General features: G+C 39.6%; 1 protein-coding gene across 3 annotated transcripts in view; it reads left to right on the forward strand.

Moving 5' to 3' along the window:
- Window positions 1-19,986, forward strand: part of LOC119784778 (membrane-associated phosphatidylinositol transfer protein 2-like) — a 110,849-nt gene extending 90,863 nt beyond the window's left edge. Inside the window, exons 16-27 of one of the 3 annotated variants that reach the window (XM_038287009.1) lie at window positions 3,136-3,306; window positions 3,412-3,552; window positions 4,044-4,208; window positions 4,309-4,575; window positions 4,922-5,070; window positions 6,477-6,593; window positions 12,804-12,920; window positions 13,024-13,172; window positions 13,922-14,071; window positions 14,161-14,344; window positions 18,434-18,562; window positions 18,779-19,986. In XM_038287009.1, the coding sequence (XP_038142937.1) occupies window positions 3,136-3,306; window positions 3,412-3,552; window positions 4,044-4,208; window positions 4,309-4,575; window positions 4,922-5,070; window positions 6,477-6,593; window positions 12,804-12,920; window positions 13,024-13,172; window positions 13,922-14,071; window positions 14,161-14,344; window positions 18,434-18,562; window positions 18,779-19,123 (2,084 nt within the window). In that variant the 3' untranslated portion in view covers window positions 19,124-19,986. The remainder of the gene's footprint in view (window positions 1-3,135; window positions 3,307-3,411; window positions 3,553-4,043; window positions 4,209-4,308; window positions 4,576-4,921; window positions 5,071-6,476; window positions 6,594-12,803; window positions 12,921-13,023; window positions 13,173-13,921; window positions 14,072-14,160; window positions 14,345-18,433; window positions 18,563-18,778) is intronic. The other 2 variants (XM_038287010.1, XM_038287011.1) reach the window with 2 other exon arrangements.
- Window positions 19,987-24,447: the final 4,461 nt, after the last annotated feature.

Here is a 24,447-nt window from a genome sequence, read left to right on the forward strand (position 1 = left end):
ATTTAACATACTTGTTCCTCTTTTTATTTATTTTCTTTATTGCAGCTTTAGATTTTCAGATTCAAATTCCTTTCAGTTTCTTTTTTTTTTTTTAGTTCCATTTTCAGTTTCAGGAATTTATTTTATTTTTTTTCAGTTTTTCTCACATTCAGATTTTGACCCCAATCTGATGGGATTGGGCGGGGAAACGTGATTAACAGCTTCCAGCAGGAGAGATGGCGTTATATTTAGATCAATGACTGATGACAGGTGTAAATGAAAGCTCCGTGTTTACACCTTTACACTTTCTCTACCTGATTCTCTTGAGAAGCGATCACTTGGAACAACCACTTTAAAAACACTTTATAATGCATGCAGCATGTACAGGTTCTTCTGAAAATATTAGCATATTGTGATAAAGTTCATTATTTTCCATAATGTAATGATAAAGCTTGAACATTCATATATTTTAGATTCATTGCACTCTAACTGAAATATTTCAGGTCTTTTATTGTCTTAATACGGATGATTTTGGCATACAGAAAATGAAAGCTTAAAATTCCTATCTCATAAAATGTGCATATTTCATCCGACCAATAAAAGAAAAGTGTTCTTAATGCAAAAAAGTCAACCTTGGAATAATTTTGTACAGTTATGCACTCAATACTTGGTTGGGAATCGTTTTGCAGAAATGACTGCTTCAATGCGGCGTGGCATGGAGGCAATCAGCCTGTGGGGCTGCTGAGGTGTTATGGAGGCCCAGGATGCTTCCATAGCGTTTAGCCTTTAGCTCATCCACAGTGTTGGGTCTTGCGTCTCTCAACTTTCTCTTCACAATATCCCAAATATTCTCTATAGGGTTCAGGTCGGGAGAGTTGGCGGGCCAATTGAGCACAGTGATACCATGGTCAGTAAACCATTTACCAGTGGTTTTGGCACTGTGAGCAGGTGCCAGGTCGTGCTGAAAAAGGAAATCTTCATCTCCATGAAGCTTCTCAGCAGATGGAAGCATGAAGTGCTCCAAAATCTCCTGATAGCTGCATTGACTCTGCCCTTGATAAAACACAGTGGATCAACACCAGCAGCTGACATGGCGCCCCAGACCATCACTGACTGTGGGTAGATGACACTGGACTTCTGGCATTTTGGCATTTCCTTCTCCCCAGTCTTCCTCCAGACTCTGACACCTTGATTTCCAAATGACATGTAAAACTGAGCAACAGTCCAGAGCTGCTTCTCTGTAGCCCAGGTCAGGCGCCTCTGCCGCTGTTTCTGGTTCAAAAGTGGCTTGACCATGTGGCACCTGTAGCCCATTTCCTGCTAGATGTTTCTGGATGTTTCTACTCCAGACTCAGTCCACTGCTTCCACAGGTCCCCCAAGGTCTGGAATCGGCCCTCTTCCACAATCTTCCTCAGGGTCCGGTCACCTCTTCTCATTGTGCAGCGTTTTCTGCCACGCTTTTTCCTTCCCACAGACGTGCTTTGATACAGCACTCTGGGAACAGCCTATTGGTTCAGAAATATCTTTCTGTGTCATACCCTCTTGCTTGAGGGTGTCAGTGATGGCCTTCTGGACAGCAGTCAGGTCTGCAGTCTTACCCTTGATTGGGGTTTTGAGTGATGAACCAGGCTGGGAGTTTTAAAAGCCTCAGGAATCTTTTGCAGGTGTTTAGTTTGTTGATTCAGATGATTAGGTGCATAGAGACCTTTTTCATGATATGCTAATTTTGTGAGCTGTATGCCAAAATCATCCGTATTAAGATAATAAAAGACCTGAAATATTTCAGTTACTGTGCAACGAATCTAAAAATATATGAATGTTCAAGTTTTATCATTACATTATGAAAAAATATTGTACATGTATCACAATATGCTAATGTTTTGAGAAGGACTTGTATTAAATGACTGATGACAACAGATTTAACAGAAATTTTAATCTTTCTCTGACAAGAGAAATGGCTTCAGAAAGTCAGGCCCAGACTAACAGTTAAAGAACTATTTTTTACATCTCCAGGGTCACATCCTACCACATCATCACATCTCACATCATTACATCATAAACATCTGTAAATGAGGAGACATTGCTGGCCCGAGCCACATCAAGATAACAGAGTGTTTTTAGATCAAGGACAATCCAATGCACAACGCCAAAGCTCTCTGTTAAGAATCTTTCACTCTTTATGCTCCCATTTTGTTCCCAAATCCTGTTACGTACATAAGGAAGATGATTTTTATCCTGAGAGAAGAATTGTCCTGATTGGTTTAACTGCTTGGGAAAACAGTAGCCTTAACACATAACAGACAGGTAATATTAAAGAAATAGTACACCCAAAACATGATTAGCCTTCATTTTCTACTCACCCCCATGCTGAACAACACTCTGGAGTACTTTTTTGATATCTCAAATGCATCTGGAGATCTGGGAGGCTTCTTGCTGTCTGCTGACATTCAAATAATGGAGGTCTATGGCGCCCGAGACAGAAAGGTCCATAAAAGTCCACAAAAAACGTGTCAATATTCCTCCATACTGCTCGTCCAATGTATTCCAAGTGTCCTGAGTGGGTAGCATCCAGAATTTACTCGAAACGAAGTCATTTAGAATGTTTTTAGAGCATAAACAGTAGTGTATAGGATTTCCTGAAAGCGCGTTCATGACGCTACAGAAACCGCGGCAGACCAAACCAGATGAAAGTGCGCATTCAGCTCGGCAAAGAACTCATGCTCTTCCTCAACACTGAAGTCCTCAGACATTTTTCTTTCGTTGTTTCTTTCTTTGCACAGGTAAACGGCACATTTCTTCTTCTACGCTTGCATTATCAGCAGAGCAGACGCTGAATGCGCACTTTCATCTGGTTTGGTCTGTCGCGGTTTCCGTAGACTCGTGAACGCGCTTTCAGGAAATCCTATACACTACTGTTTATGCTCTAAAAACATTCTAAATAACTTCGTTTCGAGTAAATTCTGGATGGAATACTGGGAGTAGAAAATGAAGGCTAGTCATGTTTTGGGTGTACTATTCCTTTAAGGTTTAACTAGAAATTACATGGATTATAAAAAAGAATCCTAACAGATGATATATGTAATAGTAGAGCTAATTGGTTCTAATTTGGTGGCTGCAAATGTCAAACTGATCTGTCTTCTTTCTTGCTGTTCCAGTGTCGGCTCTACGGCCAGCCTGTCAGCAGGTTTACAACCTGTTTCATCCAGCAGACCCCTCAGCCTCCCGCCTCGAGCCTCTCCTTGAAAAGAGATTTCACCTGTTGCCTCCTCTCAGCATCCCGCGCTACCAGCGCTTTCCTCTGGGCGATGGACTCTCAGCTCTTCTAGGTTTGCCTGCAAAAATGCCGAAACTATTCATGGCAACGCTGTTCTCTTTAACTTATAGTAAAAGTTTGACTTTTTTAAAATTAATTTACCCCTTTGGTTTTCTAGTTGACACTGTGCAGAGTAACCCACAGCTTCTGATGGAGTCAGGGGGTGCAGCTTCGCTCCGCTGCCATGAGAGCCCTACCAGCGAGACCTCCATCCTTGTTCCAGTCCTGAACTCACAGACCTCTCTGGTCCACGCTGAGGGTACTTTATCAGTCCTGCTTTGCTTTGCGCTCACATAGCAAATTTTTAAGTATCACTGTGTAACTTAACCCAAGTATTAGCCCAATTTGAGACTTGGTCGTATCGTATCCTTAAACATGGATACACATCTATAAAAAATATTACTCTTAAAATCCCCACAAGTTTTCCTTTCCAGCTCTCCCAATATCTCGCTGCACTGCTCTGACAGACGGCTTCTGTGAAAATCGTTCTGATATTAGATTTATTTAAGGCTGTAGAAGTCAGCTTTGGGCGATCTGTTAGCTTCAGCTTCCAGGACCAGCTAATCTCAATAAAGATGCCAACCTTTCAATGCAGCCTGTTTCAAATATTTGAAGTACGCCTTCAAAATCTCCAGATTTTAAGTGACACTTTGCATACAGACCCTGTTACCTCTAGGGAAAAGAAAAAGCTTAAAACATTGAAGGTTGATCAATCAAACAGTCTTTATTCTCTCTTCTTCTCTGTTTCAGCAGCTGATACTCTCCAGTCCAATTTATATGCTGATGGTCTGTGCCCAGCTTCCACATCGCCAGGTGTTCCTCATCTTCGCTGCAGTCGCAGGGCCAGCGAGGCCAGCATAGCCAGCCAGGTGTCTGGCCTAGCCGACTCTTACACAGCTAACAACATCGCCACCAGTAAGTTCCCTTCCTAAGCCCCCCTGACTGTCCGGATCTCGCAGTTTAAGCGCTGACCCTCTCGTTTCCTCCCCTCATACGACCCCCCCACCGCCTCCAGCGGACAAACATGAAGAGAGCCACACAAAAAGGCCCAGCCTGCTGTCACAGCTGCATCTGCCTCATAATAGATTTGCCTCACGGAGGGCAACGTTTCGCTTGCACAACAAAATCCGTCGGGTGTTCCCGAGAGCTAACGGTGTGGAATCTGAGCATAGCTCAGATCTTAGCTCTGACGTGACCTCTGACATCACTGATGTCACATCTGACATCACAGACATCAGCTCGGTGCCCCCTTCGCCCAGGCTGCTGAAGCACATAGAGCAAGGTACCCTGGGAGTTGTAGTTAGAGGATGTGAGTGAGGGTTTGCTGTGGAACTGTAGGAGCTGTCCTCATTGCCCAACTTCTGGCCTGTTCCGACCTCAGATAATCTTCCTCTGTAGTCCTGAAATGGTGTCAAAAATAATCCTTTTTTCAGACAAAAATTCTGGCTTACCAGAAAACCAAGAACATGCAAGTTTCAAACCCTTCAAGTGTGACACATCCCTTTCTGTTTGCTCGATAGACCCTCTTAGTGAAACCCCCTCTTCTGCTTTAGACATAGAATCCATCTAAAGACATCTCTATATACATAGAAGCACTGATTGTCTCTACTTACCTCTGATTGCTGTAGTTGCCTCACGCTGGTGGGGGAGTAAGCGCATGGACTACGCTCTCTACTGCCCAGATGCTCTGACAGCGTTCCCGACCGTGGCTCTGCCTCATCTCTTCCACGCCTCCTACTGGGAGTCCACAGATGTTGTTTCATTCCTGCTCCGACAGGTTTGTGTCCCTCTGCTCTCTCTGCTTTTTCTCATAGTAGCTTCATCTGGTCTCTTCCTATTTGGCTATAACACCATCCTGGAGTGAAATATCAGCTGTGCTGCTGCCATCAACACCTTTGTAGATTTTGGAGCTTGGCCTGTTTTTCAGTGTATTCCTGTTTCTCTGAATGTGACTGGTTGGATTTGCTCTCTTTGTCCTCTTACATGGGAGTTGGCTCTGAGCTCGGCTGCCTGGCTGTGTTTCCTGGACGGGGCCGCCTGTGGAGCTGGTTGACAGTTGCCTTTAGTTTCTCTGCTTCTTTTTCTTTCTGCTTCTGTCTCCTTGAACCCCAGTCGGCCTCAGCAGATGGCCGCTCACACTAAGCCTGGCTGCTGGAGGTTTCTTCCCGTTAAAAGGGAGTTTTTCCTCTCCACTGTCGCTACAAGCATGCTTAGTGTGAGGGATTGCCGTCAATGAGTCGATCCAATCAACTGGTTTGCCTTAGATAGAAAACTTTGTATCAATCTGACTATATAATCTGGTGAACAGTAAAGTGCCTTGAGGTGACGTGTTGTAAATTGGTGCTATAGAAATGAACCTAATTGAGTTGAATTACTGTGAAGTGAATTACTGTGATGGACTTAAGGCTCAGTTATGCTTGAAACATTTACGTTCTGCCTAGAAATAAGACTTGCAGACACAACAACTGCAGCTTTTATACTAACATCAGAACCTAACCTGTAGAGGTAGAAAATGAGGTCATTTTTTAAAGTGACAGAAAGTCTACGTTGATGTTAGCAGCAATATTTTTATGGGTCAATGCGTGCGTTAAGAGTGAGCGTTTGTTTCAGGCTGGAAGTGAAGAGAATGATTAAAAAAAAATGTTAAAAAAAAAATTACAATGCACTAGACTTTGTTTTCAAGTTTGAAGACGTTTCTCTTCCCATCCAGGAAGCTTTTTCAATTTAAAATGTCAGGAATAGCATTGAGTTCGAGGTTTTATACAGTAGCCCATTGAAGCCTTGCTTTTATTTTGAAAACATGCAAATTGGAACAGAGAATGTACTCCATTAATTTAGCCATAAACCCCGTCTGTTTGCTGTTAAAACGTTTCTTTTTTTAGGTTGAAGCCAAAATGAAAACCAAATCCTATTGGCGTGTTGTTCACTAGATCAGCAAATAAAGATGTTTATTTTTGGGTATGCAGGTGACTCAGTGGTTAGCGTGCACGACCCACGTATAGAGGCCTTAATCCTCACACGCCCGACCCAGGTTTAAATCCAACCTGTGGTCTTTTGCCGCATGTCTCCACCCCCGTTCTCATACCCCCTTTCCTGTCAGCCTGCTTTTAAAAAAAAAACCAGTCAGTTTCTCTTAAATATTTCTTTTAAGGTTCGTCTTTGGTTTCTCCTTTGGTGCTTTAGGTAATGAGACATGAGAACTCAAGTATTTTGGAGCTGGATGGGAAAGAAGTGTCCGAATTCACGCCCTCCAAACCTCGGGAGAAGTGGCTTCGTAAGAGGACTCACGTAAAAATACGGGTGAGAATTGCTTTTTTTTTTCTTCTTTTTTTTACACGTCTGAATTTCAGCAACAGAAAGTCTGTTGCAAGCGGAAACAAAATCAGATCTGGTCTCAGTCATTTTATTTAGTTTCAACTGTTCATCTACATGCTACTTATTAAATTAACAGCTATCACAACAACATCTAAAACTAATGAAGATTTATATTATTTAACTGATATATTCACCTAATACGTTTTCGACTACCACTGACTTTAACTTAAGGTGACCAGATTTCTGCAATCTAATCTGGGGACATTTCCAGCTCATAGATAAAAATAAATACATTGTATGAAAATTAAAATAGAAAATGGGGACAGTGAAGTTTTTATCCATTTTTACATATTTATTAATATTTAAATAAAAATCAAGTGTGAAATCCAGGAATGCGCCTCTCCCATTTCCTAATAATAATTAATCAATAGTTTTTTTTTTATTAGTGCCATTCAGTCTTCTCTTTCTTCTTCCCTTGTGAGCAACAGAACATTATGTTTAGGGACAGGCCAGTTTGCATCAATATAGAATCTGTGGGAATTTCCCTCTTTTCCATTACAAAAAATTTAAATGACATTTTTTATACATATACAAATTGAAAACATATTTTTTTTCCTACAAAATGATAATTATAAAATGAAATGGCCTCTAGTTGTTTATGCTGGAAGGTGCGGTGCATTAGGTCGCCTCCAGCAGCCTAGATTAAAAACTGTCACAATTAAAGGTTAGATTTTTATATTCAGGTTAAATTACAACCATTAAAACATATCTATAAATCTGGATCCTTCTCATGAGCAGCTTGAAGCAGCCACAACAAAAATACATGTTTTGTCATTACATGTAAAGATGAATGAAAAATAAGCTCTCAATGTGTCCTTTAATAACGTTATAGTGAAATCTAACAGGGATATATTTTCACAATCCTATCTTTAATTCATATATACAGCTGGGCTTTTTGTTTTAAATAAGCTTTTATTATTTTGATGGGATGTAAATGTAAAGATGATGTGATCTTATTGATCCCTGTTACAAAAATCCACAACAAAAAGAATTATTTGGGCAAAAAATGAACATATGCTGGATGCTGATGGAGAGTTTTTTAATATGTCATATTAAATTAAGCGATCTTTTCTGCAAGTTTTGATCCTATGAATTTAATAATAATATAGTGCATGCTCTCCTCGAGCTCCGAGGAAGTCGGAGCGCAGCATGATGGGAGGAACAGTGGAGGCCGTAAGCTTTGCTTTGTGCAGGTGGTCTGATGTACAGCAGCAAAAAGATTATAGAAAGAAATGTCACACAAATATAAATCTTAGAAAAATGTATGAGATAAATGTGGACTAAAACATCCATCCATCCATTTCTGTCACCCTTATCCCCTGCGGGGTCATGAGGGATGCTGTCTGTGGGTCAGAGGCGGGGTCCACCCTGGGCAGGTTGCCTGCCAGTCCATCGCAGGGACTAGAACATGAGTTTAGACAAAATGTTGTTCACATTAACATTATGGCAAAAGCATAAAGTGTTTTATATAGAAAGAGCAGCACAATTTGCTACATGCTCTTCTGGTAAGCCCAGGAAAAGCAGAATTAGGACAGATCTACTGACTACTCTTCATCTTACCTCCAAGGAAATGTGATATTTCCTCATTCCTTCTTGGTATTACCATGAACTACCCATGTTTTTAAACTAAAGAGAGCCCATTGTGAATGTTGAAAAGAGTGTTTTTTTCAATGAACAGCTTAAAAACTTAAAATACATGTTTATTAATCAGCTAATCTTCTAAACGCTTTGTATCTTTTACAGCGTTTCCGTGGGTCATAAAATTATTATTATTAAATTAAGGTCTTAATTGGCATTAAAATTCCTTAAATGTGATTATCGTGACATTTAAAATCCACCCATCCATCCATCCATTTTCATACGCGCTTTATCCCAAGCGGGGTGCTGGTGCTTATCTCCAGCTGTCTAAAGGGCGAGAGGCGGGGTCCAACCTGGACAGGTCGCCAGTCCAGGCATTGAAAATGCTTTATTTAAAATATTTAAAAAAATGCATGTACAAAAACAATTTCGTCAGATATATAATATATCGCAATATATTTAATCGGATCGTAAAGCCATATGTTTGGAAAAGAAGCTTGAGGTATATATATATATATATATATATATATATATATATATATATATATATATACATATATATATATATATATATATATGTATATATATATATGTATATGTATATATGTATATGTATATATGTATATGTATATATGTATATGTATATGTATATATGTATATGTATATATATATATGTATATGTATATGTATATATATATATATATATATATATATATGTATATGTATTTATATTAGTGCTGTCAATCGATTAAATTTTTTTAATCGCGATTAATCGCATCAATGCCTGAGTTAAATCGCAATTAATCGCATTTTAATCGCAAATTTTTTTTCTGATTGAAAATCATTTAAATACTCTCGATGACATACAAAAAATACATACAGGCTAGGTTTGTGCCAATGTTCTTTTTTTTAAATGAGAACAGGTCACAGATACTGATTTATGCCATAGAAACATATGGCAAGAAGATGGGGAAGCATGTAGCAAAAAATTAACAAATATGTAGCCAAAAAAAGGCCCTGAAAACAGGCTGATGTAAAAGACAGTCTTTACAGTTAATACAGTCTTTTGAACAAAGACAAGCATTTTACCCTACTGCTATAAAATGTAGTAGAGTTAACATTAGATGTTAATTAACCAAGGTAATAATGAACAATTTTCAATCAATACATCAAAATCAATAGACCGACATCACTAGATGGAGGTAGTCTATGCTCTAGAAAGTTACTTTTCAGCCTCTTAACAAAAATGAGAACACAAACACAAGCACCCACCCACACACAGACACACCCACCCACACACACACACACACCCACACACACAATACCGACCTGTGGCGTACACAGACAGCAAGAGTGCCGTAGCAGATTCCATTTCACCTCAGTAATCTGTTTTCTCAGCGTATTTCAGGTTGCTACTAGTTACCAGACACTCAACTTGTTTGTTGGTGGTGGGGCTTAAAGAAAAGGCACTAGCGTCACCCAGTGTATGAGCGTCTTTTTCCCTTGAGGAGGTCCGCTCTCGCAGCCTATGAGAAATGCATAGACTGGGGGAAAATTGCCCCGCCTTCCCGCAGGCTGCAGCGGGATGTACTTGGAAAATTTTACCATAAAACCACATAGCGTTAATCTCACGTTAAAAAAAATTATCGCCGTTAAAATGGCCTCGCGTTAACGCGATAATAACGCGATAATTTTGACAGCACTAATATATATATATATATATATATATATATATATATATATATATATATATATATATATATATATATATATATATTAGAGAGTCATTGGTACCTGTTAATGGGTACCTGCTGATTGCATTAAAAATATATTATTTAAAAGCATTAAATTAGAGTTACTCATTCCTGTGTAAACCCTGTTTTAGCCACTAGGGGCACTAACTCTATAACTCTATGCTTGGATCAGCAGATGAAGTGATGGAGTTAGTTGTTAAAGGAATAGTACACCCAAAACATGATTAGCCTTCGTTTTCTACTCACCCCCATGCTGAACAACACTCTGGAGTACTTTTTTGATATCTCAAATGCATCTGGAGATCTGGGAGGCTTCTTGCTGTCTGCTGACATTCAAATAATGGAGGTCTATGGCGCCCGAGGCAGAAAGGTCCATAAAAGTCCACAAAAAAAGTGTCAATATTCCTCCATACTGCTCGTCCAATGTATTCAAAGTGTCCTGAGTGGGTAGCGTCCATAATTTACTCGAAACGAAGTCATTTAGAATGTTTTTAGAGCATAAACAGTAGTGTATAGGATTTCCAGAAAGCGCGCGCCCGCACGTTCACGACGCTACGGAAGCCGGCAGACCAAACCAGATGAAAGTGCGCATTCAGCGTCTGCTCTGCCGATAATGCAAGCGTAGAAGAAGAAATGTGCTGTTTACCTGTGCAAAGAAAGAAACAACGAAAGAAAAATGTCTGAGGACTTCAGTGTTGAGGAAGAGCATGAGTTCTTTGCTGAGCTGAATGCGCACTTTCGTCTGGTTTGGTCTGCCGGCTTCCGTAGCGTCGTGAACGTGCTTTTAGGAAATCCTATACACTACTGTTTATGCTCTAAAAACATTCTAAATAACTTTGTTTCGAGTAAATTATGAACGCTACCCACTCAGGACACTTGGAATACATTGGACGAGCAGTATGGAGGAATATTGACACGTTTTTTGTGGACTTTTATGGACCTTTCTGCCTCGGGCGCCATGGACCTCCATTATTTGAATGTCAGCAGACAGCAAGAAGCCTCCCAGATCTCCAGATGCATTTGAGATATCAAAAAAGTACTCCAGAGTGTTGTTCAGCATGGGGGTGAGTAGAAAATGAAGGCTAATCATGTTTTTGGGTGTACCATTCCTTTAAATCAAGGTGACATTTATCCCGATAGATTAAATCCTACATCAGATTAGACAAAAATATGTCTGATCAGATGTTTTATATCTGTTTGCTTGGCTACCAACAATTTTTAGCTGTTAGCCCTGAGCCCAGAAGGCCTTAAAGCTGCGCTCTGGGTCACATGACTCATTCAGCGAGCGAATGACCCTCTCAAGTTACATAGGTTATTTTTTTTTAACTCATAATTTTATTGTTGTTAAAATTGATGTGCAATGCCATGCAGATTGTAGTGTTGTTACAATTCCTTCGATGACTGTGTACAAGTATAACAAGAGCTACACGGCATTTCAATAGTTTTATATTTTTATAAACCCCATCCAACCTCCGACTAACCCAATGCCAGCAAAGAAAAAGAGATTAAATTAAATAAAATTAAGAGAAAAAAAAGGGGGGATGAGTGTCAGTCCAGAATGTTGGACCCAGAATTCGAGGCGAGACAGGCAGTGGGAAAGTTCAAAGTGTTTATTATAAACAAACAGGTGCGCGGGGCTGCTCGTCTGCTGCGGGGCGGATCTCTGCAGGGATAGGAGAATACAGGTCAGTGACTGGATGTTGAGCTGAATACGACTTGGAGCTAGTCACTGACCTGATTAAAAGTTCAGTCCGTTCACGGAGAACACAGCAGAATCCAGGAGGGAGGTTTGACCGCAGTTGCGGCGGGTGACGCCCCCAGAGTTCCCAGAGAGTGAGCAGAGCGGGCGCCAGCCAACGCCGAGCAGCAACAGAGTCCAGAAGGGAAATCCAAGGCCGAAGTCAGAAAACAGTCCCAGGTTCAGAAGCCGGTGGAATCCAAGATCAGATACGACAAACAGAGCAGACAGGGGCAAGGCAGAACTCGAGATCCTCAGGGCAGAAACTGGTCATTATCAGGAAAACAGACAGACTTCAGAAAGCTAGGAAACGTCTCACAAAAACACACGAATAACCTGGCGCTGATGGGAGGCAAACACACAACTTAAATAGTAGAGGAACCAGGTGAAAATGATCGGCGATAATGAGCCGCAGAACCAATTAGACAGGGGAGCAAGGAGCAAAGGAAAAAACCAAACCATCAGCGCCAAGATCATGACAATGAGATTATTATCCCAAAACGAAAGTACTTTACATTGAGTCTTGTTTAGTAGTGAGAAGGGAGAGTTGCAAGTTTGTCAGAATAACCCAGTAAATGGTCCCATACTTCTACTTTGTAGAATTTTTTGGTTGATCCTTTCAGAAAATATTTCACTTTTTGGATCTTTAAGGAACATCATCATATTGGAAAGTGGTAATCGGGATTTCCATTCTAAAAGTATTCTCCTTTGAGCAATCAGAGTTGCAAAGGCAATAACCTTTTCCTTGCTTGATATCACAGCTTCACTTTACTACATAGGTGAGTTTTTGAGAAGAGCAGCTGGCATGGTCTCTGAATATACAAGCACTTTATATTAACCTGAAAAAATCATTTATATATCTTAAATTAAGCTAATTATTGGGTCAAGAGTTACAGCAATCCTTTGAAAATAGATAACATAATTTTCCTTAAAAGCAAACAATTCATATATATTTGCTAGTTAGTAAACATTTGTTATTTTATATCAGTATTTATGTAATAATGTGATAGAAAAAGTCAAATCTCACATAATGGAACCAAATTTTCACTTTTTCCCTATTTTCAGAACGTGACAGCTAACCATCGCGTGAACGATGCGGTCTTTACGGAGGACGGAGCGCAGATGGTAACGGGCCGCTTCATGTACGGGCCCCTGGACATGGTCACCCTCACCGGCGAGAAGGTGCCGTGAAAAACAGTCAGCCGTGAACGACGGAAACAAGGAATCAATGTGAGATCAAATTAATACAGAGTCAGTGAAACTTTAACCTTTATCTCTCTTTCAGATCGACATCCACATCATGACCCAGCCTCCGTCTGGAGAGTGGGTCTACTTTGATACGCAGCTCACTAACAGCAGCGGACGTGTCTCCTATGTAATCCCAGCAAACAGGAGACTGGGTATTGGGGTGTATCCTGTTAAAATGGTGGTCAGGTTTGTGTTTAATTTGATCTCTTATTTGTGTTTTTGTAAACAGACCTAAAAGTTTTAGTTTGTGAAAAAAAGAAATATATTTTACAAAGAGAGCCCGAATAAAGACAAACTCTAATGATGATTGATCAGATTTTTTTCATTTTATGACAGATTAATTACTTGCTCCAAAAAAAATATATTTCAATAGATATGTGTGACAATATGAAGTAATCTAAAGGTCTGCTTATGCCCCACTCCAAAAATATCAGTATTTTAATTTGGACTCCAGTAAAACGTCTTTAAACATGGAAACAAAGTCCAGTGGATTGTTTTTAATTTTCTTTTTCTGGAATTTAAGGCTTAGCAACAAGAAATAGAAAAGGTATCCATGGGTGAGTTTGCATGACTAGGCTGTATTAATACACTCATCAGTGATAGGTAATATATGGGTATTACTCGTCAGTATTGGCCGATCTTCTTCGTTTAAAGGAAACTGTTGGGTCATGTGACCGTGATAGTGATGTAGCAAGGGATTGTGGGTGAGAAGCAATATCACCACTATGGTCAGTATTTATATGGTTTCAAAATGTATAAAGAATATAATATAGGTAAATATCAGTTATAAAATCATATTCAAACTGACTTTTGTATTTACAAATGTTACATTTGGCTATGCACATATTTTTAAAATGATCTGAAAAATGCAAATGTACCAGAAACCAACCGCTGAAGTATTCTCTACTTCTATCTCCCTGCTGTGTCTCTAACAGAGGCGACCACACCTGTGCAGACAGTTATCTCACTGTTGTGCCCAAAGGCACAGAGTTTGTCGTCTTCAGCATAGACGGCTCATTTGCTGCCAGCGTATCCATAATGGGAAGCGACCCCAAAGTTCGAGCCGGAGCCGTGGATGTGGTGAGGTACAGATAACCACCAGTACGTCGCGTAGAAACGTAACGCAGAGGCTTTTGGGGTAGTTGATGAGTTCACGCCTCGCACTTCTTTTCAGGTTCTGGCAGGATTTGGGCTACTTGATTGTTTACGTCACGGGTCGCCCTGACATGCAGAAGCAGCGCGTGGTGGCCTGGCTGTCCCAGCACAACTTTCCACACGGGATCGTGTCGTTCTGCGACGGGCTCGTTCATGACCCGCTCAGACACAAGGCCAACTTCCTCAAAACGCTCATCAGTGAGGTAAGCGCCACTGGAATGGGTCCTCATCTGTTTCACGAGAGACACCAGTGGGAATTTCAACACCATTTTTTCTGTTGCACTTTAATGCTTGAAATTCATGCTTTTTGAGAACATTTGTATTTAAACAGCCTTGGAAACATAGTGGTGGCAGCATCATGCAGTGGGGATTCTTCATTTCTCCTTAAGAGAAAGCATTTAGAGTTAAACTGCAGAAGGAACTCAATGCTCGCAAACTTTAAAAGTGAAAAAAAGGGGGATGGGACAGGTGCACGGTTCTAAAAAGACAAAGGCCATTTCTCAATATGTGTACTTGTGCGTTCTCGTGTTGTCATGTGCTCGTGAAAAATAATCAGCCTCTGCCCTGTACTGTTCCAATTCACAATAACAGCAAACAGAGAACAGCCTAAGTCTTCGGATGTTGTTCTCGCCCCTCCCTCTTTACCCAGCATGCATCAGAGCAGACTTGTCGGTTCTTGAGATTGACAGCTGTCCCAGCATGCACTGCGGCAGCAGCAGCTTTCAATGGAGCGCTCACAGAGCTCAGAGTATTAAGTTGAAAGTTCTCTTTTCAGTTGCCGTGTTTAACAAAAATACGTTTTAAGATCATTTGAGGCGAGAATATTATACTTTTAAGCAGTGGTGTCAAAAGTACCCACATTTGTTAATTAAGTTGAAGTATAGATACTGCAGTTTAAAAACACTCTGGTAAAAGTTGAACTATCAACTTGACCTCTTTACTCAAGTAAAAGTGAAAAAGTATGTGCTCCAAAAACTACTTAAAGTATAAAAGTATAAAGTAACCTTAAAAAAAAAACAGCCAGATGTCACTATATGAATTGAAATTTAAATTTTTCGAGTATTTGGAAAAATTCTTTGAAATAGGGCCAAGGATGAGGAAGGTCTTGTTGGTCTCCGTCTCCCGATACGCTCTCGCCTGTGTCCGACCTTTCAGACATTTCAACATCTTTTTCTGAATCCGACATTGTAGCATGGCATAGACAATTCACGTTAGCAGTTTGAAGAACACCAGCTTGCTTCTGATCATTTCCTTTAGCTAACCAATGAGTGTTTGCGTTATATGAATCATCCAGTTACACTAGTTTTCACTAGATGTAGATGGAGCCCATGATCTGCATTGGATGGCGCACATAATGTGAAATAAATATTTATAAACATTAAACCAGGGGTAACCAGTTAAAAATCAGTAAGGTACGAATAAGGAAAATCATCAACCAGTAAAGGTCCGGAGACATTTTTAATGATCTGTTACTTTAAACAGAATTTAACACTGAAATAAAATGAGGTTTTTATGCATTCATGTTATACATTAAATTTTGAAATAAAAAAAAAATAAATAAAAAATAGAAATTGCCCAAAATTGCATCCCGTGCTATCTCAGAGGAGTTAACTTTATTCCTGTAGATCCAGCAGTAAATGACAAGATTCAGCAAATGCTAGTTCTGCCTGTAAAACAATGACAGCGTAATCGTCGCTGTACGATCTGAAGCCTCATTTGGAGATTTTAAACAGGCTTTTATACTTTGATAATTTGCTGCTGTAATATTATAGATGTTTTTAGAATAAAAAGCTAGCAGATGTGCATAATAAAAAAATAACAGAAATGCAATGATAGAGCATTCAGTATTATAAGAAAGTCCACACTGTTTCTGAATAAATACATTATTGTATGAGTTCTGTTCCGTTTATGCCTCTTTCCTTGTAAATGTAAATTGTCCCATGCTCCTGAATGCACCATAGGTATCTGACGCCCGTGAATGCATCACACTGGTCAGTGTAGATGCAGGTTTGATTTTTCCACTTTGCAGTTTCCAAACTCATGTAGGCTATCATTGTGTGTAAATAACAATAGACTACAACAAATAAATCAGCCGTACCTCGGACAAAATCTTTGGATTTATTGTTGTTCATAACACCCCTACTGGGGATGCATATCTTGGCAGGGATGCACTTTTCGGCATAACACCGGACTGTGGTCCGCTAATCCGGGACCTCTGCATTAAACCGAAACCAAGAGTAACGAGTAACGTTTTTTAAAATGTAAGGAATAGAAAGTACAGATACTTGTGTGACAATGTAATGAGTAGATCAGAAGTAGGAATAAAAAAATGGAGTAAAGTATAGATACCTAAAAAGTGCACTTAAGTACATTAAGTACTTGTACTTCGTTACTTGACACCTCTGCTTTTAAGCGTCACTTTATGGCAGGTTTACTGATTTAATGCGTAATTTAAAAAAAATGTCTAAGTTGAGACCGTGGCAACCAGCGGACAGCGGCGCCAGGTGTAATCCCACCCCGTCTGCAGCAGCCCTCTCCTGACATAGCTGTGGTTCAAGGGCCGCTGGCTATGACGGCGATATTTTTGTTTTATTTTGCAAAATTTACATTTGATTTGGGTTTATCTGACTGTGTTAATTATTATTCCCCCACTAAATGATAAGATTTTATTATTATCTAGAGACTACATTCTAGTGAATTGAGAAATGCACAAAATCTCTGATGCAGCACTCTGAGAATGTATAGCGTTGAATAATGGCTGAATGAGCTGATGATGGCATGCAGCTTAAACACATTAAATGGCAACGTGGGGCTCTGGAGCCGCATATCAACCTTCCACTGTGGCTCTTCTAACTTCAACTAAAAATGATTGAAACCGATAAGCGATTTAAATTTAGATGCAATAAGTCTGCAGATTCTAAGCATTTTTTTTTTTGGGAGGCTCTGCTTAAAATTATCCTTAACATACATGTGGTTTATTTTTAGCAGTTTTAGTAGAGTCACACTGATTTTCTGGTTAATCACCGATCTTTAAAAAGCCAGACGTGCTGATTCTGATTTTGATTGCTACAGAATTTGTTCATCATACTTGTTAAAAAGGTCACAATACAATGCTTCAATATTTGAATCCTATTTGAGAAATAATAATGGATGAATTATTAATTTTATGTTTTATTTGCAATATCAAATTATCTGGATTATAAATGAAAAGTTTAGAGCAGCAGGAATGGCTCATTTTCAAACATTTATGATAGAGTAGATCAGTAGCTGAGATCAGCTTCACATCTAGATTTTGGCAAATCATTGTTCTCCTAAATTTAAGGAAGCTGGAACCAGTAGATCGACCAGCTGATCAATCGTGAACCTCTATGTCTTTAAGATCTATTCCTCTTGTATTTGAGTTACAAATAATATCCTTTGTTTTGTTCAGTCAGATTAAATATAAGCATCCTCTGGAAGAACAAATGCACTTATTTTAAGAAAAATGGACTTATCCAGACTTCTTTTTTTTCCAGTGTTCAAGCTATTAGTGTTATTGGAATCCAGGACAAGACTTTATTGCCTTTGTAACATTCAAAAAATAGGGATACTTGATGGCAAAAATGTATGTCAATGTAATAAAAAGAAACGCCAACTTGCGTGAATATATTAAGAGGATATATAGCTTATGGGAGGATATACTGTATAGCATATCTATATCTGTATAAGAAGTTCATGAAAAACACTCTGAGAGTAAAAGAAACACTATTATTTTTTGGTACAACATAACCTTAGAGGCATTAATGCTGATACTGACACTTACATTTTTCAGTGTATAAACCTAAATATAATTGTTAACTAGGCTTATTAACTTTTAAACTTTACTTTTTAACTTTTCAATTAGCTTTTTACCTTTTTTTTCTTGACTTGTAACTTTACTTCCAGTAGGTAATATCTCATTCAAGGGTTCATCTAATTGCTCAAAGCCCAAAATAAGATGTACAGACATGAAGCAACATCTTTACTGAATGGCTGGATATAGATCTAGTGCTTTTAGACCTCACTGAGAGACGGAGGGGATTCTATTTGTAAGGGGATGTAAGTGTTTAAAAACGGTAACTTGGCCTATAAAGGGTTGAGAACATCTATGACTTAAACATCGTTCCTTTAAATTAGGTCAACATTTGCTCAGCAGCAAAGATTTACCAACAGATCCCTTTAGTGTTTGCTGCATGAATTAAATAGAAGTTAAGTTTTGGAGTCATATAAGGAGGTTTTTGAATTAATTTTAATGTAACTCTATTTTTTTTTAGGCTCACATGAAGATCTTTGCAGCCTATGGATCCACCAAGGACATCTCTGTGTATTCCGCCCTCGGCCTCCCTCCTTCTCAGATCTACATTGTAGGAAGACCCACGAAAAAGATGCAGCACCAGTGCCAGGTATGCCAGGAACCTGAATATGCCTCCTATAACCTCTAGATTAAATTTGGAAAGATAAGATTCTAAATCCTGTGAAAATCCCAATCGTTGGTGGAAAACTGTTTGTCTTCATAGATCGCATATTTACAGATTTGTCACAAAAATGCTTCTTTAGCCTCACTGTTATGGTAAAGCATGTTGAGAGCTGTCTTACACATTATCTTACTTCTCCAACAGTTCATCCCAGACGGCTACGCGTCCCACCTGTCCCAGCTCGAGTACAACCAAAGGTCTCGACCCGCCAAGTCCACCAGTACCCGCATGGTCCTCCGGAAGGGCAGCTTCGCCCTGGGTTCGGCCGCAGGAGATTTCCTTCGCAAACGCAGCCACATATTTCGCACCATTTCCTCCCAGCCGTCGGGGAACTCGGGATCCAGCTCAGCCAACCAGCAGGTCCGGACTGAGCGCACGCTGAGCCAGTGCGAAGGAGAGCGGGAGCGGTCTGTCGCTGCAGCAGCACAGAGGAGTATGAGTATAGCAGCAGGGTGCTGGGGCCGTGGCAACAAGGAGGGCCCCAAGTAGGGTTAATAGAGGAGGAAAACCAGGACTCGGCCTGAGCCATCATGAACTCTGGACGGAAAGAAGAAAACAGACGGTGGGATCTGGGTGGAATTACGCCAGGAAAAGTGGACTTTCAAAGCCAAGTGGGAGGCAGAGATTAAAACTAATCCGTAGCATGATTCTCTTACTCTCAGACTTTTATAGGAAACATCACTTTTAAAATTAGGATTGAAAACATTGTAAGCCTTAAATGAATCTCGTTCAACGGGACCCCTCCCCCCTCCTCTCTGTAGGACGCTCCGTCCAATCATTGACGCTCATGAGCTCAGGACTGTTTCATCCTCAGTCGAACAAATCTGAGGACAACTTTATTTGGCTCCACCACCTGGGTTCTACCGTTTCAAACAACGCCAACCACCATGGCGGACAGGAGGAAGAAAACATTCTCTGAATCCAAAAGCAAAACAGAAATAAAAAAAAAGCAGATAGTTTTGGTTTATCTTGTTAAAATAAGTGAAGAACAAAAAGATTCTTCCAACACTGTTCCTCATTTTTACACCTATGGAAGGAAGAACATCTTAGGCAAAAATAAACATCTTATACTATGGCTTTATTTTTGAGGGCAGATTGAAGAAACGGTTTCTTCTCATTCTTTTAGTCGTTTAGAAATTTTTCAAAGGCTCTTTATGCCGTTAGAGAGCAGCAGTCATTTCTTTCCACAGGTTTTAAGTTAAACACAGCATCTGTAGAAGTTTATATTTAAAACAAAAGCTAGAAATGTTCCTAGAGTTGTGGTTGGGAAATTCTGTGGAGACCCAAAATCCAGAATTTGGCCGCATGGACCTTGCTAATACATCAAGCGTAAACTAAGCTTAATTCACCTGCAAAAAAAATCAAAAATAAAATACCGCATGTGATCCCTTATTCTTTTGTTTCCAACTTTAACTTCCCCCTCAGGCGGTTAGGAAATATCAACAGAAAAGCTGCACCTTCATATAAGCTGCATGGTTCAAAGCGTGGGGAAAAAAGTAGCGGCTTATAGTCTGGAAAATACGGTAATTATGATAACTGTTGTGTGCGTCATATTCTGAAGATGGTATTTACCTTTTGATCCAAAAGAAATAAATGAGTCACCTTAAGTGCCTTCTAAACTCCGTGCTTTGAAGATTCCAACCCCTATTACAAAATCCAATATGGCTGCCTAAGTAAACCATTTACTGCATTGGAGTAACTAGATCTGCCCCGCAAAATTCAAAAATCTACATTGTTGCTAATCCACAAAAAAAAAACCCCCGTCTAAACTAGATTGTCAAATTTCAGTGTAGTTTTAACACATGTTAGAAATGTTAACATTTATTTAAAAACGGATTTAACCTGAGTGTTGAATTGTATTCTAATTGGTGTTTATTTCTCTCCTGCGTCAATCAACTATGATGAAGGCAAAGCAGAACATGAACCAGTTTTCACACATAAGTTAGATTTTCTCTGTCAATAAAATTCAACAGACAATCCACTTTAGTTGGAATTTCCTCTGGGGAAATTTTAAGATTTCAGACCTGAACTATAAAATCCAATATGGCTGCCAGCCTTTAAAAAGAAGAGATAGCCACAAAATAAACGGTTGGATGGATTGCCATAAAATCTGCCTTAAAAGTCACATTTTTTATGTTCTGTTTCCCTATATAAACAAAAAGCTGCTCATTTGTGTTTTTATTTGCTAGCAGTTTAAAAGATCATATCAAACCAGCTGGAATTTACCTTTAAAGCTGGAATTGGAAAACATCAAATAAGCTACTGAGTTAAATTGGTGTCTGTATTTTGTCTATTAACCAACTTTTAGTAGTGAAGGCGTTGCCAAAATTTGAACATCCGAAATGCTAAATGTTGCTTGTATTACTGTTGCGATAGTCCAGCCACTCTGCATGTTGGCCAATTCCGTCGCTTTCCAATGGCTGATTAAAATAGGTTCAATCTCATTCCCAGATCCAGGTCTGATCAAATGTAAAACCAAAGCTGTCTGCTTTTATCTAACTTAGAGGAAGTCTATAATTGGAATTAGTGATTGCTTTAATACGGTGTTTGGTTTGTGAATTGTGTTGCATAATGTAGAGAAGCCCCTCCTGTCCCAGTCACAAAACAGGGTTGTTTGTAATCTTCTGTTGTTCTTTTGTAATGTTCAGTGCATTGCAGAAGAGCAGGAGTCTTTATTCCACCCAGTGTGGGGGACCTTCTGTGGTATGTTTCCTTTCTGTGTGGCCTCTTGGCCATCAAGGCCTTAATATCCCACAAGATATTGACTCTACAGAGAGAACGGAAAACAGAAAAAACTAACAAACAGGGCATGCAGCATTAAAGCAACAACTGAACTCTGCACAGTCCACAGCAACTATCCCTTTATATAATCATCTGCTTGCAATACCTCGATCCACCTGCTGGTGGCGTTGTGCGCTCTGCTGCTGCAGCCGGGGATCGACTAGGTGGTGTTTCTAGGATCTGTGCTCCTGGCCTTTCTACAAAAACCATACATGATGGACCAGTTGCTGCTTTTACTGGAACACGACTCAAGGTCTGTACCAAAACGTCCGAAATGAGCGGAAATTAACGACTGGATGGATGAATGTTAAGGTTGGGAGAATGCTCTCCTTCACCAAGATGGCATACTATGGTTTTTGCTGCTTTTTTCTACAAAATTGTAGATTTTCATGAAAAATGGATACTGGTAAAGAAGACGCCTCACGTCTTATCAAGGAACTCAGAGTGGGTCAAACAGATGATCTCTGATGAATGAAAGGAACGGTCTGTATGTTGTTAGTTGTAGAACAACTGTCTGGTCCTCCCTGGGACAGACGCTCATCTTATTTTGAAAGGGAAAGACTTTAGAAGCAAATGCCATCCACTTTAAGTGAAAAAGAAATGCCTCAGCAGAGTCAAAGTTTAAATTCAATTCATTTCAGTTTATTTCCAGTTAGTTTTAATCCTGAAGCGTATTAAAAAGATGTCAGAGAGGACAGGGTTTGAGGAAATACTGTTATTTCTTTACATTCAATGCCGTATGTCAGCACAAGATCTAAAGTATGAAGACAAGAATGTGTGAGACAATCACATTTTGAACAAAGCCAATACTAACACTTAAGCTATCACATTCAATGTCAGCATGGATGTTAAAATCCCTCACTATGACGACCCTGTCAGTGTTTAACACCAAATCAGATAGGAAAACTCTTCTAAAAATTAGAGTAAGTATCTGGTGGACGATACAAAGTAGTAAGTTTTGTGGCTTTGCAATTTGGAGGTAGGAAACTAAGGGTTAAATGTTCAAAAGAGTTGTAGTTTTTAACTGGCTTTGGAGTAATCAGTTATGCTACGTTCACATCGGACGCAGCAAAAGCAGCAAAATCGTGTCTGCTGCTTCCTTTTTGCTGCTTGTACCAGTTAGTTCTGACGCGTGGCTGAAGCATCTTTGCTGCTCTGGCTGCGCGGTGCAAAAGTGGCTCTGACCCGCGTTGGGCGGAGCTACTCTATCCTTTTCTCTGCCTTGCAGATATATTTGCTGTGATCAGTGGGAATAAAGTAGTTTTAATATGTTTTTAAGTGAGAAAATACACCTGAAAACGTAATCAGTGCCGTCAGTTCATTCAGATTACAATCCTGCCTCCCAATGTTATTTCTGTCGGAGCTGCTCAGACCCCCACATACCAGCGGTGCGCTGACAGAAGCAATCCCTTCAACAGCAGCCTCTGGCCGGGTCGCCTCCTCGCGGTTCACCGCAGCAGCTGGTAGGTGTTTTTCATCTAAATAATCCGATCTGCAGGCACCAGAATAATAAAAGCGAACATATTCTGCCGGCAGATGTATTCATTTTAAGTTAATTATGCGTTAATAAACTGTTTAAGAGGAGTGATCAGAGCGGTCTGTGTCATCAGCGCTGTGTCTCTCTCCCAGCCAGCTCCCAGATCAGCTTCTCTGATTGGTTGACGCGGCGCGTCGAGCAGCAAAAATTCAGATTAAACACGCCCGACACGCTGCTTCAGCTGCTCAGACGTGCCGCGCCTGCTGCTCAAAACGCGCCGCGGGACCTTTTGCTGCGCATTGACGCGCGTCAACCATTGACTCTGCATGTAAACTCGCTGCTTCTGTCGCGCCAGCTGCGTCCGGTGTGAACGCAGCATTAGTCAAACTGAAAGATTGTTGCTACTCCTCCTCCTCACCCAGAATATCTGGGTATGTAAATATTTAAATAACTAGAAGGAGTTGCCTCATTGACGCTTATATAATCCTCTTGCTGCAGCCAAGTTTCTGTACGGCAACATAAATCAATGTGATTATCACAAATCAAGTCATTAACTAGCAGACTTTTTCAAGAAAGAGATCTTATGATAAATAAATCACATTTAATTGTTTTAAAATGTTCCCTGATTGGAGTTATTTTTATTAGATTATCATGATTTACTCCTTTGAGAATCTTTTCTAATTTATTTGATTTTGATTGTGGGCAAGATACTGTCTGGATGGAGTAAAGAGTGGAAGCTGATATTTCCAGACTGAACACATTTTAGAAAAAAAAAAATTTACTAATTCATTCTTCAAAAAAGTAATACAGAGTTTTAATTGCCCTAAATTCTAGCAGGTAAATAAGATCATCAACCGATGGAATGAGTACTTTAAACAAAATAATTAGAGATGATGTGCTTGAAAGCAGATAATAGAACCATTTTTCCTACTTTAAACATAAATCATTGTATAAAATTGGCAAATTTTCTTGCATACCTGCTGCAGTCAAGAGAAAAATACAGCTATTTCAGTTTTTTGTACTTCAGTTTTTGCAGTTCGGAAACGTTTGGGATCCTTCTAACCCACTGCAAAAAAACGATTTTTAAATATGTTTAAAAAATCTTGAAATAGGAGTATTTTCTCTTAATTTGAGCAGGTAAATATGATGATCTACCAATTGAAATAGGTATTTTTTTACAGCAACAGTTTGGAAAAGTTTGCGATCCTACTTACCCACCACAAAAAGCTGATCTAAATATAAGTATAAGCCCTAAATTAGAGCAGGTAAATAAGATGGTCTACCAATGGAATGAGTGCTTTTGCCCCCACAAAAGTTAATTGGTTGTTATGCACTTGAAATAATTATTTTTTTAAATAATGTTATTACCTGCTCAATAAAAGAGAGAAAATATTTGTTTTTCAGAAAAAAAGGCTGACTGATATTTAATCATTTTCAGTGTAGAGCAGAATGCACAGAAACAAGTTGGAGAGGGGGGGTTGCATACATCTCCCTACAGCCCACAAAACATTTGTATTCTTTCCTTTAGTTATAAATTGATGGGACAATAGGTGGT

This window comes from Cyprinodon tularosa, unplaced genomic scaffold (assembly GCF_016077235.1).
Source record: "Cyprinodon tularosa strain WSP-4 unplaced genomic scaffold, ASM1607723v1 ctg233, whole genome shotgun sequence".
NCBI lineage: Eukaryota > Metazoa > Chordata > Actinopteri > Cyprinodontiformes > Cyprinodontidae > Cyprinodon > Cyprinodon tularosa.